This window comes from Triticum urartu, chromosome 4, assembly GCF_003073215.2.
Source record: "Triticum urartu cultivar G1812 chromosome 4, Tu2.1, whole genome shotgun sequence".
NCBI classification, from domain to species: domain Eukaryota; kingdom Viridiplantae; phylum Streptophyta; class Magnoliopsida; order Poales; family Poaceae; genus Triticum; species Triticum urartu.
Window position 1 is genome coordinate 321,646,665 of NC_053025.1, and position 14,065 is coordinate 321,660,729.

General features: G+C 38.0%; 1 protein-coding gene and 6 non-coding genes across 7 annotated transcripts; 4 read left to right on the forward strand and 3 right to left on the reverse strand.

Annotated features, from left to right (window-relative positions):
* The first annotated feature begins 2,602 nt into the window (after nucleotides 1–2,602).
* LOC125551591 (photosystem II D2 protein) lies at nucleotides 2,603–4,340 on the forward strand. Its single transcript, XM_048714844.1, has one exon. It carries the CDS (start codon nucleotides 2,906–2,908, stop codon nucleotides 3,965–3,967), a length of 1,062 nt encoding a protein of 353 aa, XP_048570801.1. The 5' UTR covers nucleotides 2,603–2,905; the 3' UTR covers nucleotides 3,968–4,340.
* A 1,149-nt stretch (nucleotides 4,341–5,489) lies between these two features.
* Nucleotides 5,490–5,577, reverse strand: TRNAS-UGA. The gene has a single exon. It is a non-coding gene; the product is annotated as a tRNA-Ser (tRNA).
* A 1,177-nt stretch (nucleotides 5,578–6,754) lies between these two features.
* Nucleotides 6,755–6,828, reverse strand: TRNAM-CAU. The gene has a single exon. It is a non-coding gene; the product is annotated as a tRNA-Met (tRNA).
* Nucleotides 6,829–8,786: 1,958 nt separating this feature from the next.
* On the forward strand, nucleotides 8,787–8,858 carry TRNAT-GGU. Its single transcript has one exon. It is a non-coding gene; the product is annotated as a tRNA-Thr (tRNA).
* Nucleotides 8,859–9,365: 507 nt separating this feature from the next.
* TRNAY-GUA lies at nucleotides 9,366–9,447 on the forward strand. The gene has a single exon. It is a non-coding gene; the product is annotated as a tRNA-Tyr (tRNA).
* A 357-nt stretch (nucleotides 9,448–9,804) lies between these two features.
* Nucleotides 9,805–9,878, forward strand: TRNAD-GUC. Its single transcript has one exon. It is a non-coding gene; the product is annotated as a tRNA-Asp (tRNA).
* Nucleotides 9,879–12,463: 2,585 nt separating this feature from the next.
* TRNAC-GCA lies at nucleotides 12,464–12,534 on the reverse strand. Its single transcript has one exon. It is a non-coding gene; the product is annotated as a tRNA-Cys (tRNA).
* Nucleotides 12,535–14,065: the final 1,531 nt, after the last annotated feature.

A 14,065-nucleotide genomic window follows, 5' to 3' on the forward strand; every position in this document is an offset into this window, starting at 1 on the left:
AATCTGAGATGGGATCCATGTATGAGAACAAAGTGTGGACTTTGGTTCACTTGCCCGATGATCAGCAAGCCATAGAAAATAAATGGATCTTCAAGAGGAAGACGGACGCTGATAGTAATGTTACTATCTACAAAGCTAGACTTGTCAAAAAAGGTTTTTGACAAAGTTCAAGGTGCTGACTATGATGAGATTCTCTCACTCGTAGCGATGCTTAAGTTTGTCTGAATCATGTTAGCAAATTGCCGCATTTTATGAAATATGGCAAATGGATAAACAAAAATGCATTCCTTAAAGGATTTATTAAAGAAAGAGTTGTATATGATGCAACCAGAACGTTTTGTCAATCCTAAAGGTGCTAACAAAATATGCAAGCTCCAGCGATCCATCTATGGACTAGTGCAAGCATCTCGGAGTTGGAATATACACTTTGATAAGTTGATCAAAGCATATAGTTTTATACAGACTTGCGGTGAAGCCTGTATTTACAAGAAAGTGAGTGGGAGCACTACAGCATTTCTGATAAGTATATGTGAATGACATATTGTTGATCGGAAATAATGTAGAATTATTCTGCAAAGCATAAAGGAGTGTTTGAAAGGAGTTTTTCAAAGAAAGACCTCAGTGAAACTGCTTACATATTGAGCATCAAGATCTATAGAGATAGATCAACACGTTTGATAAGTTTTTTCAATGAGTACATACCTTGACAAGATTTTGAAGTAGTTCAAAATGGAACAGTCAAAGAAAGAGTTCTTGCCTGTGTTACAAGGTGTGAAATTGAGTAAGACTCAAAGCCCGACCACGACAGAAGATAGAAAGAGAATGAAAGTCATTCCCTATGCCTCAGCCATAGGTTCTATAAACTATGCCATGCTGTTTACCAGATCTATTGTATACCCTACACTGTTTTTAGCAAGGGAGTGCAATAGTGATCTAGGAGTAGATCACTGGACAACGGTCAAAATCATCCTTAGTGGAATAAGGATATGTTTCTCGATTATGGAGGTGACAAAAGGTTCATCGCAAAGGGTTACGTCGATGCAAATTTTGACACTGATCGAGATGACTTTAAATCTCAATCTGGATACATACTGAAAGTGGGTGCAAATAGCTAGAGTAGCTCCGTGTAGAGCATTGTTGACATAGAAATTTGCAAAATACTTACGGATCTGAATGTGGCAGACCCGTTGACTAAACTTATGTCACAAGCAAAACATGATCACACCTTAGTACTCTTTGGGTGTTAATCACATAGCGATGTGAACTAGATTATTGACTCTAGTAAACCCTTTGGGTGTTAATCACATGGCGATGTGAACTATGGGTGTTAATCACATGGTTATGTGAACTATTGGTATTATATCACATGGCGATGTGAACTAGATTATTGACTCTAGTGCAAGTGGGAGACTAAAGGAAATATGCCCTAGAGGCAATAATAAAGTTATTATTTATTTCCTTATTTCAAGATAAATGTTTATTATTCATGCTAGAATTGTATTAACCGAAAACATAATACATGTGTGAATACATAGACAAACAGAGTCTCACTAGTATGCCTCTACTTGACTAGCTCGTTGATCAAACATGGTTATGTTTCCTAACCATAGACATGAGTCGTCATTTGATTAACGGGATCACATCATTAGGAGAATGATGTGATTGACTTGACCCATTCCGTTAGGTTAGCACTTGATCGTTTTAGTTTGTTGCTATTGCTTTCTCCATGACTTATACATGTTCCTATGACTATGAGATTATGCAACTCCTGTTTACCGGAGGAACACTTTGTGTGCCACCAAACGTCACAACGTAACTGGGTGATTATAAAGGTGCTCTACAGGTGTATCCAAAGGTACTTGTTGGGTTGGCATATTTCAAGATTAGGATTTGTCACTCCAATTGTCGGAGAGGTATCTCTGGGCCCTCTCGGTAATGCACATCACTTAAGCCTTGCAAGCATTGCAACTAATGAGTTAGTTGCGGGATGATCTATTACGGAACGAGTAAAGAGACTTGCTGGTAACGAGATTGAACTAGGTATTGAGATACTGACGATCGAATCTCGGGCAATTAACATACCGATGAGAAAGGGAACAACATATGTTGTTATGCGGTCTGTTGTTATGCGGTTTGACCGATAAAGATCTTCGTAGATATGTAGGGAGCCAATATGAGCATCCAGGTTCCGCTATTGGTTATTGACCGGAGACGTGTCTCGGTCATGTCTACATAGTTCTCGAACCCGTAGGGTCCGCACGCTTAACGTTTGACGATCAGTATTATGAGTTTATGAGTTTTGATGTACCGAAGGAGTTTGGAGTCCCGATGAGATCGGGGACATGACCAGGAGTCTCGAAATGGTCGAGACGTAAAGATCGATATATTGGACGACTATATTCGGACATCGGAAAGGTTCCGAGTGATTCGGGTATTTTTCGGAGTACCGGAGAGTTACGGGAATTCGCCGGGGAGTATATGGGCCTTATTGGGCTTTAGGGGAAAGAGAGAGGGAGGCTGCGCGCCCCCCAAGGCCTAGTCCGAATTGGACTAGGGGGAGGGGCTGCGCCCCCTCCTTCCTTCTCTTCTCTTTCCCTGAATAATGTTGAATTCAAAGGTTTATTTCTTTCTATAGTATAAGAAAAACAATTTATTTCTATTTCTATAGTATAAGAAAAACAAATAGTATAAGAAAAACAAATCGAATCAAATTCATGGATTTACCACGACCTCGGTTGTGACTGTGACTCCATAGATAAAAATGGGAAATTTCTCTCTTCGAGACCATTGAAAAAGGGCATTGAACGAGAAAGAAATCGTCCACATATAATAAAACTATCATATGCCTTGGAAAGTGATATGAGGTGCTCGGAAATGGTTGAAGTAATTGAATAGGAGGATCACTATGACTATAGCCCTTGGTAGAATTCCTAAAGAAGAAAATGATCTATTTGATACTATGGATGACTGGTTACGAAGGGACCGTTTCGTTTTTGTAGGATGGTCTGGCCTATTGCTCTTTCCTTGTGCTTATTTCGCTTTAGGGGGTTGGTTTACAGGGACAACTTTTGTAACTTCTTGGTATACCCATGGATTGGCTAGTTCCTATTTGGAAGGTTGTAATTTCTTAACCGCAGCAGTTTCTACCCCTGCCAATAGTTTAGCACACTCTTTGTTGCTACTATGGGGGCCCGAAGCACAAGGAGATTTTACTCGTTGGTGTCAATTAGGCGGTCTATGGACTTTTGTAGCTCTCCACGGGGCTTTTGCACTAATAGGTTTCATGTTACGCCAATTTGAACTTGCTCGGTCTGTTCAATTGCGGCCTTATAATGCAATCTCATTCTCTGGTCCAATTGCTGTTTTTGTTTCTGTATTCCTTATTTATCCACTGGGGCAATCTGGTTGGTTCTTTGCGCCGAGTTTTGGCGTAGCAGCGATATTTCGATTCATCCTTTTCTTCCAAGGATTTCATAATTGGACGTTGAACCCATTTCATATGATGGGAGTTGCCGGAGTATTAGGTGCGGCTCTGCTATGCGCTATTCATGGAGCGACCGTAGAAAACACTCTATTTGAGGACGGTGATGGTGCAAATACCTTCCGTGCTTTTAACCCAACTCAAGCTGAAGAAACTTATTCAATGGTCACTGCTAACCGCTTTTGGTCCCAAATCTTTGGTGTTGCTTTTTCCAATAAACGTTGGTTACATTTCTTTATGCTATTTGTACCCGTCACCGGTTTATGGATGAGTGCTATTGGCGTAGTTGGCTTGGCTCTGAACTTACGTGCCTATGACTTTGTTTCCCAGGAAATCCGTGCAGCGGAAGATCCTGAATTTGAGACTTTCTACACCAAAAATATTCTTTTAAACGAGGGTATTCGTGCGTGGATGGCAGCTCAGGATCAGCCTCATGAAAATCTTATATTCCCTGAGGAGGTTCTACCACGTGGAAACGCTCTTTAATGGAACTTTCGTTTTAGCTGGTCGTGACCAAGAAACCACCGGCTTTGCTTGGTGGGCTGGGAATGCCAGACTTATCAATTTGTCCGGTAAACTGCTTGGAGCTCATGTAGCTCATGCCGGATTAATCGTATTCTGGGCCGGAGCAATGAACCTATTTGAAGTGGCCCATTTCGTACCAGAAAAGCCCATGTATGAACAAGGGTTGATTTTACTTCCACACTTAGCTACTCTAGGTTGGGGAGTAGGGCCAGGGGGGGAAGTTCTAGATACTTTTCCGTACTTTGTATCTGGCGTACTTCACCTAATTTCCTCCGCAGTCTTAGGCTTCGGTGGCATTTATCACGCGCTTCTGGGACCCGAGACTCTTGAGGAATCTTTTCCATTCTTTGGTTATGTCTGGAAAGATAGAAATAAAATGACTACAATTTTGGGTATTCACTTAATTTTGTTAGGTCTAGGTGCTTTTCTTCTAGTACTCAAGGCTCTTTATTTTGGCGGTGTATATGATACCTGGGCCCCTGGGGGGGGAGATGTAAGAAAAATTACCAATTTGACCCTTAGTCCCAGTGTTATATTTGGTTATTTACTAAAATCTCCTTTTGGTGGAGAAGGGTGGATTGTTAGTGTAGATGATTTAGAAGATATAATTGGTGGGCATGTATGGTTGGGTTTTATTTGTGTATTTGGCGGAATTTGGCATATTTTAACCAAACCCTTCGCATGGGCTCGCCGTGCATTTGTATGGTCTGGAGAAGCTTACTTGTCTTATAGTTTAGCTGCTTTATCTGTCTTTGGTTTTATCGCTTGTTGTTTTGTATGGTTCAATAATACAGCTTATCCGAGTGAGTTTTATGGACCCACCGGGCCAGAAGCTTCTCAAGCTCAAGCATTTACTTTTCTAGTTAGAGACCAGCGTCTTGGAGCTAATGTGGGATCCGCTCAAGGACCCACAGGTTTAGGTAAATATCTAATGCGTTCCCCAACTGGGGAGGTTATCTTTGGAGGGGAAACTATGCGTTTTTGGGACCTTCGTGCTCCATGGTTAGAACCTCTAAGGGGCCCCAACGGTTTGGACTTGAGTAGGTTGAAAAAAGACATACAACCTTGGCAAGAACGACGCTCAGCAGAATATATGACCCACGCTCCTTTAGGCTCTTTAAATTCCGTGGGTGGCGTAGCTACCGAGATCAATGCAGTTAATTATGTCTCTCCTAGAAGTTGGTTATCAACTTCTCATTTTGTTCTAGGATTCTTCTTTTTTGTGGGCCATTTATGGCATGCAGGAAGAGCCCGAGCTGCTGCAGCAGGTTTTGAAAAGGGAATCGATCGTGATTTGGAACCTGTTCTTTACATGAACCCTCTTAACTAAGATTTTCTTATTTATACCTGTTCTACTTTTTTTCTGTTCTGGCTCGGTTATTCCATCTAGCCGAGCCATTCATTCCTTTTTATGAAAGAAAGATAAGGGACAGAAAAAAAAAATAAATAAAAATGAAAGAAACAAACGTATTCAATAAGCAAAAGGAGAGAGAGGGATTCGAACCCTCGATAGTTCCTAGAACTATACCGGTTTTCAAGACCGGAGCTATCAACCACTCAGCCATCTCTCCACAGCCTAATCCTTATTTTACTCCTACAAATAGAACATAGCCATATAAAAAATAAAAAGATTTATTAGCCTCTAGAAAGATATCAGATACAAGTTCCTTTTCGATATATCTCTGTATACTGTATACACGGATACAGGATCCGCTATACCCGCTTGTGAAATAAAGAGTAAATAATCTCTTCTCACCCCCATATCCAAATAAAAAAGCGGTTTAAGTAATAAATTTGAATTAAAGAGAAGAATCAATGGATTCATGATTAAACCCCTCCTACTTCTTGTATTTTTTTACAATTTTGGTTTAAGTGAGGGATCAAATATGTAGTCAACTTTATTTGATGGTAGCTTGGAGGATTAGAAATATGACTATTGCTTTCCAATTAGCTGTTTTTGCATTAATTGCGACTTCCTCAGTCTTAGTAATTAGTGTACCCCTTGTATTTGCTTCTCCTGATGGTTGGTCAAATAATAAAAATGTTGTATTTTCCGGTACATCATTATGGATTGGACTAGTCTTTCTCGTAGCTATTCTGAATTCTCTCATTTCTTAAATGAAATTTGGTTAATATTTATTAACCCCATAAAAAAGAAATAATAAAGGCCATTTCTTCTAAAAAATTAGAATAGTGAGACGTATTAAAACGCAATTTGCGTTCCGAATTGCTAGCTCTTCTCTTTCAGTATTATGAAATCATTCCCATTAGAATATTCATTGACATAAAAGAACGCTAATATATCTGACGATGAATCAGTCGAATAAGGCGACACGTTACGCTATATTTACGTGGAGGTAGTTCAATGGCTACATATTTTGCAGAGAAGTTCCGGTTCTTCCCGGCCGGGCCCCGCTTATTACAAAGTACCTTGATAAAATTTATTAGTTATTTTAACTATTTAGTAAATTACTATTTTTAGTGTTGTAGTGCCGTTCTTCTATCTTACTTCCTTGTCCCACTCAAAGAGGCGCTCAGAGCGTGATGAGGCTCAACTTGTATAACTGAGAACAGGAAATTTTTTAGGGAAGCGAGGTGCGTCCTTTGTTACATTTCTTTTCCTGCCAGGTAGGGGGCATTGCTCTTGAGGGTCTTCCAAAGCTCATTTGATCTGGCTTAATAGGTTGGATCGCCCCTCTACCATACATATCTAGAGAAATAGAATAGTCCTTTTATACAGACTGCTAAGTGCGGAGACGGGAATCGAACCCGTGACCTCAAGGTTATGAGCCTCGTGAGCTACCAAACTGCTCTACTCCGCTCTGGAGTACCAGAAACTGGTGGACAAAAAAGGCTTGAATACAAGCCTCTAACATGTCTAGACAAATAGAATACTCCTTTTATACAGAATGGAGCGGGTAGCGGGAATCGAACCCGCATCGTTAGCTTGGAAGGCTAGGGGTTATAGTCGACGTTGGTTGATTATTTTTAACGTCTCTAATTCAAAACCGAACATGAAATTTTGATTTCATTCGGCTCCTTTATGGATATTCTCACCACTTAACATCTATGTCAGCTTTTCTATTTGAATGGAACCAAAGCTCTCCGCTTTCTAGATGATCCTTATAGAGTAGGAGATAGAAATTCTATCTAAATTCATCTAATCTACTTACTTCGTTCCCTAATTTCATTCAAGAGATCCTGAGGAAAAGAATTGGGTTTCCACCGAGCTGAAACAATATGCGGATGGTTCTAGTAAACCAAAACTATCGTTTTTTAGCTATTTGGCTTCCTTATTCCTTATTTTAAGAAGATTTAGTTACGATTGGAAATCAACTTTTTTGTATCTTCATCCATAGATCCTTTACTCATATTTTCAAAATTGGAATACTTAATCCAATGCAAAATTATGCTTCGCGACTCTGTACTCATAATCCTATTTTTATTTTGGATGCAATTTAAATTAGTCTTTGGATACAAATCGCCAGAATGTATATTCTTCCTCAATATGCTATTGAGAGGAAAAGGATTTAATCCTTTATAAGAACTAAAGTTTTCATCGGAATATAAAAATAAAAAACTTAAGGATGCCTTAAGTATATCATTTCAAATTCAGTTATTAATAGAACGAATCACACTTTTACCACTAAACTATACCCGCTACATTGTAGATTATGGTATAAATGGTACCCTTTGTCAAGGATAGCCATTTGACAAGAAGGCTAATTCCCCCTTATTGAATCAGATGGAGAAGGTTCATGACACTGAGCCGTTGGTACTTCTACTTCGATCGCTCGCCTTTACTTTAGGATTTAGATAGCCCCTCTGGTCTGTAAAAAAAATCTTTTCTTACCATGCTAATAGCGCCTGAACCAAATGTATTTATTTTGATTAGGATCCTATTCTACGGTTACGACTACAATAATAATTATTTACTTTGCAAGGACGTAAGTGTGTCAGACTGCTAAATTGTTTTATTATTCCTACAATATAAACTAGGGGATATAGGGGGTAACACTGTCCCTATAAATTCCTTTTTTCCTTTTCTTTTTTGTCCAGAATTGAACAAAAAAGAAATTATGGAAGATGTTTTCTTCCCCCATTAAGTCCGAGCCATAGAGTAAGAGTGAGATGAGTTTTCCAAATTCATCATAGACTTTCCCTATGGCTTGATAGAAGTAAGCAGCAAAGAGTCGTAACTTAAAGAAAAAAACGGACAGGGCCGACAGATTTACCTGATGTAAAGAAGATCCTAAAAGTCTCTGATTAGTCGACTCTCTCCATTTAACACTTTCCTCTCTCTCCTTTTTTCCACTGACTCAATTCTAGTTTATTAGATTCTTGTTTAAAAGAATGCAAAAAGTTCAATAGAACTAAGAACACATAAAAAATAGCATAGAGGATCAAGGCCATTACCAAAAGTTCCTCCCAAGGATCCTATATCCTATTGGGTATCTGTTCCCCGCCTTTTCCCGCTAGGATCGGAAATCTTATATTTTCCATATCCATATACCGTTGAATCCTTGGGGTTCCAGAATCCGCCTATTTTACTAGTCTTCGGAAACGGAAAACCCTGAACCAAGAAGAGTTGGATATGTTATGTAGGGTATGTTTTTTTTTATTAATTTTATTTTGAGCTCTCAAGATATCGATATATACATATACAATCTCTACATAATGTCTCTCTCTCTATCTCTATATATTATATATATAATATGTACATTATGCAGTAGACCCATAATGGGAAATCCAAGTGGCTAATTTTTGAATTAAATAAAAAGCCCTTTTAACTCAGTGGTAGAGTAATGCCATGGTAAGGCATAAGTCATCGGTTCAAATCCGATAAAGGGCTTTTTAAATTAGTGGTAGAGTAATCTCGTGCTAAGACGTAAGTCGTTGGTTCGAATCTGATAGAGTACTTTTCTACTAAATTGATTCACTTTTTTTCTTTGTTTTTGAAACTTTCTCTATATTTTTAGAGAATTTTATGACTTAGTGCGGGATGGATGCATTTTTGGTATGAACACTAAATGAAGCACGGAGAATTAATCTATAACGATCAACTAAAAAAAATCCTAGATGAAAACATAACAGAAAAGTTGGAAAAACTCTTTGCTTTGGATCTATTTATACTTTTCGAGTATATTGACAATTCCAAAAAACTGCTCATACTATGATTATAGTATAATCACGAGCGGTTGTATATGGCCCTATCGTCTAGTGATGCCCCTATCGTCTAGTGGTTCAGGACATCTCTCTTTCAAGGAGGCAGCGGGGATTCGACTTCCCCTGGGGGTAGGGAGTATTATGAAAGGAGGTTAATCATAGATTAGCAAAAACCCTAGAATAAATTCTTCCTGGGTCGATGCCCGAGTGGTTAATGGGGACGGACTGTAAATTCGTTGACAATGTCTACGCTGGTTCAAATCCAGCTCGGCCCAAACCAAAAATCTAGGGCTTCGTGAGTATGAACTAAATCCTTTTTGTTTTTCTTCCATAAAATAAAATGTCTGATCTATAGAAATAAAAGATAAAGAAAAAAGGGAATGTTTTTTCTAATCCATATCTCTCTCATTCCTTTCTTACAAACAAAAGATTTTTTCTTATTGAAGGCTGGATTATTATCCATTTTTAGTGATAAAAAACCACGACATACTAGTTATGTCACTCTCACTATACCCACGTATAATATAATATGTGGGTATGTAGTATATGATTCGTCTATTTCTTAGAGTACGAAAGACGAATCGAATCTTCTTATGGTTCTATTTAAGAATGGGTATGCCATACACCCCGCGGGGATTGTAGTTCAATTGGTCAGAGCACCGCCCTGTCAAGGCGGAAGCTACGGGTTCGAGCCCCGTCAGTCCCGAACTAGGGTTCAATGAATGGAGAAATTGATATTTCCTTTTTCCATGAAAAAAAGGGGCAGGGAGCAAGATTAAATACCCACAGGGCACCCTTACTTCACTTTTTTATTTTGCATCTCTCATTGAAGAGGGAGGGAGGGCATATAGGAATTTTTTTTCACTACTCCCAATCGATAAAGAAAGACACACATACGATATGTGGATTAGTAGAATTTAGGATATTATATTACTCTATCTTTCTTTATGATGATTCCATCCTCATCTTAATTTCCTATTCCACTCTTATGGAATAGAGTACCGGTATTTTACCGGAATCCATACATAAATCGTATTCCCTTTTTATTTCAGACCTCTTTTCCCCATCTCACTTCTACTGCTTATTTGGATGTCTATGTGACCCATAGAAAGTTGGTCATATAATACATACATAATTGTATGTATAACTATAAGAAAAAGGAAGGGAAATTGTATAAGATTAAGAAAGTATAAGATTAAGAAAGCTCGTGGGTTAGAGATATAGAAAAGAAAAAGTAGAAAAGGATTAAAAAAGAGGGAATTCCTAATCCAATCAAAAAACCCATTTTGGTCTTAGTGTGGATAGAGGATCTTCCTATGTTATACTATATAACTCTCATCCGTGAAATATAACTCTCATCCATGAATTGATTTGATAGATCCGATATTCATAATATTGAATTGATTCAGTATTATCAGAATGCAAGCCCTACCCTTGAATTTACAAGATACCCCTTTTTCCTCTCCATGGGATTACATCCCGAGTTATTATGAAAATAAAAAAATAAAGAGGTTATGGAAGTCAATATTCTCGCATTTATTGCTACTGCACTGTTCATTCTAGTTCCTACTTCTTTTTTACTTATTATTTATGTAAAAACAGTCAGCCAAAATAATTAATTGGAATTCCAATTAATCATTGAAGAAATTAAAAAGGGATTAAATAAAAAAATCCAAGTCTTAAATGAAAGGATCTGGTTGGAATCTTAAAGTGTGGTAGAAAGAACTACATATAGTTTTTTCTACGACACTTTAGATTCTTTCTATTATATTATCTTTGAATCTACATAGAATAGATTAGTAGAATGAAATAGTTAAGTAGTCTAATTCAATTTCTTTTTTCATTGCATCCACTTAATTTCAATCAGGTCAAAATAAAAAAAATCTAAGACAATTCTTGACCAAAGAATCCATGGAAGGAAAGAAAAATAATATGAAGAATAGACTATAGTAAAAAGTAAAAGGAAATGGAAAATGTGTGATATGCCGTGAATAGTTCCGTGGAAGAAAGTCTAATTTTCTTATGTATAGAACTTTTTTTAACCATTCATCATTTCTAGTAGAAATTCTGAATTGGTATAATGGCTCTTTCTTACATTACAACTTACAATACAAGAGTTTCTTACAGGAGTGAAAAAAAACTAAAGAAAAAGATTAAAGAATAACGTTTGACAAAATGATTAATGCAAAATGATCCATTAAAGAAAAGAATTGATACAACAATTTGATTACTTAATCAATTAGTAGTATCCCTAGAGTCCACTCCTTCCCCATACTACTAGTGAAAGAGAAAATGTAAAGACTACCATTAAAGCAGCCCAAGCGAGACTTACTATATCCATCTAAATTATGTCTCCTATTTCTATGAAGGGATTATTCTACTATTGATCAATAATCATAGTGGAATCAAGGGTACAGAGTCAAAAAGGGATTCTGCCCTAAGGCCATGGATCAATCAGTTCAAGGAATTTACTCCTAACAAATTCTTATAGGAATTCTGGTAGAATTAGAGAGCATTAAAAATACGAGATACTATAGCCCTGTTTTCCTTAAAAAAGAAAGAGTACGGGAATGATGTCCTGAATAGAAGAAGCGGGAATAGGAAGATTTTTTATTCCTTTTGTTACTCTTTTTTTTAAGCAAAGGACGCCCGAATATACCATAAAATTATCGATAGATAAATATGTATTGGATACCTACCTTACCTAATGTTTATTTTTAACCTAAACCCTGCAGCCTTGCTTTGTATCATTCTATGAAAGAATGAAGAGATTTTATCCATAATACAACTCCTAAATTGATTTTTGATCGACCTATTTAATCTGATTCTCGTTAGAATTAAGTAGTCCTTACTTTAGTGTATGTAGGTAACATAATATGTATGATAAAAAAATGTATAATAATTAGTAAGTCTTCATATTCTTTCGTGGAGTCCCTTCTTGAATCTTAGATTGAAAAAAAAAGAATGCCCCTTAGGGACCTTTCTTTGGATACCAAGATTTCTGACATCTTATCCTCGTATTTTAAAATTATCAAATCGAATCTCAATTAAGAACCAATTCAAATTCATATAATAAAAGAATAAGGAAACACTACCTCACCCCTATTGATTACCATTTTGGCCACTACCGTCAAAACAAACCCTAACCCTAGTTTGAGGATAGAACTATGGTATGGTTTCTCTAAACCCAGTATCGGCAGGCCCAGTTACTCTCTTGCCCGAACTTATGCGAAGTAAAAATTTATCGAATTCGATCAGCACTATAAAAAAAACCTAAGTATTTTATTGATCAGGCGGCACCCAGATTTGAACTGGGGATAAAGGATTTGCAGTCCCCTGCTTTACCGCTTGGCCATGCCGCCAAAAAATCCGATCAAAAATCTAGAAAACAGCAAGTATTCATCCACGTTTTCTTACGAAAAGCCCCTTTTATTTTGAATATAATTCTACTTACTTTTTTCCAATCTTTTTCAAAAAATCTATTCCTGCTTTTTTTGATCCAGTTTCTATTATTCTCCTCGATAGATTCTATCTTAAAACATACATTGTTAACACAATAAAACTTCCCATTTCTTTCTATTGAGATGAAAAAGAAGAAAAAGTGGATTTCTATTCACAGGCTGCAAAATTCAGAATAAATTGGAACCGTTAACTAGAATTCTCTTTTTTTTATTGCAGTAGTGAACTACTCTTAAATCGGTATTATCTCCCCCCCTTCAATGGCATAATAAAATATTATGGCTTTATGCTTAATCCGTGTATAGGTAAACTTTAGGTCCGAACAGCATTATTATCCAAAGATCCCCTTTATGTACATATCTCTATGGGGAATCATGCTTTAATTTTTCAAAGTATTAAATTAAATATCTTGAATAAAAAAAGGAAATTTTCTTTGATATAGAGTATAACCTGACTATCTTGGCGTACCCAAGTGAAATGTGACGCCCCCGATTTGACCGTACACTAATCATACACGCAAACGTATACGATCCAGATCAGGGACTGACGAGAAGATATCACAACACAACTCTACAAATAAAATAAGTCATACAAGCATCATATTACAAGCCAGGGGCCTCGAGGGCTCGAAAACAAGAGCTCGATCATAGACGAGTCAGCGGAAGCAACAATATCTAAGTACAGACATAAGTTAAACAAGTTTGCCTTAAGAAGGCTAGCATAAACTGGGATACAGATCGAAAGAGGCGCAGGCCTCCTGCCTGGGATCCTCCTAACTACTCCTGGTCGTCGTCAGCGGACAGTACGTAGTAGTAGGCACCTCCGGTGCAGTAGGAGTCATCATCGATGGTGACGTCTGGCTCCTGGACTCCAGCATCTGGTTGCGACAACCAGAATGAAAGGAAAAGGGGGAAAAAGGGGGAGAAAGCAACCGTGAGTACTCATCCAAAGTACTCGCAAGCAAGGAGCTACACTACATATGCATGGGTATCAAATGGAGTAAGGGTATCATATGTGGACTGAACTGCAGAATGCTAGAATAAGAGGGGGATAACTAATCCTTTCGAAGACTACGCTTCTGGCAGCCTCCGTCTTGCAACATGTAGAAGAGAGTAGACTGAAGTCCTCCAAGTAGCATCGTATAGCAGAATCCTAACCGATGATCCTCCCCTCGTCGCCCTGTGAGAGAGCGATCACCGGTTGTATCTGGCACTTGGAAGGGTGTGTTTTATTAAGTATCTGGTTCTAGTTGTCATAAGGTCAAGGTACAACTCCAAGTCGTCCTGTTACCGAAGATCACGGCTATTCGAATAGATTAACTTCCCTGCAGGGGTGCACCACATACCCCAACACGCTCGATCCCATTTGGCCGGACACACATTCCTGGGTCATGCCCGGCCTCGGAAGATCAACACGTCGCAGCCCCACCTAGGC

Coding starts and splice junctions, on each gene's coding strand:
- LOC125551591 (XM_048714844.1), top strand. CDS start 2,906: ATGACTATAGCCCTTGGTAGAATTCCTAAAGAAGAAAATGATCTATTT.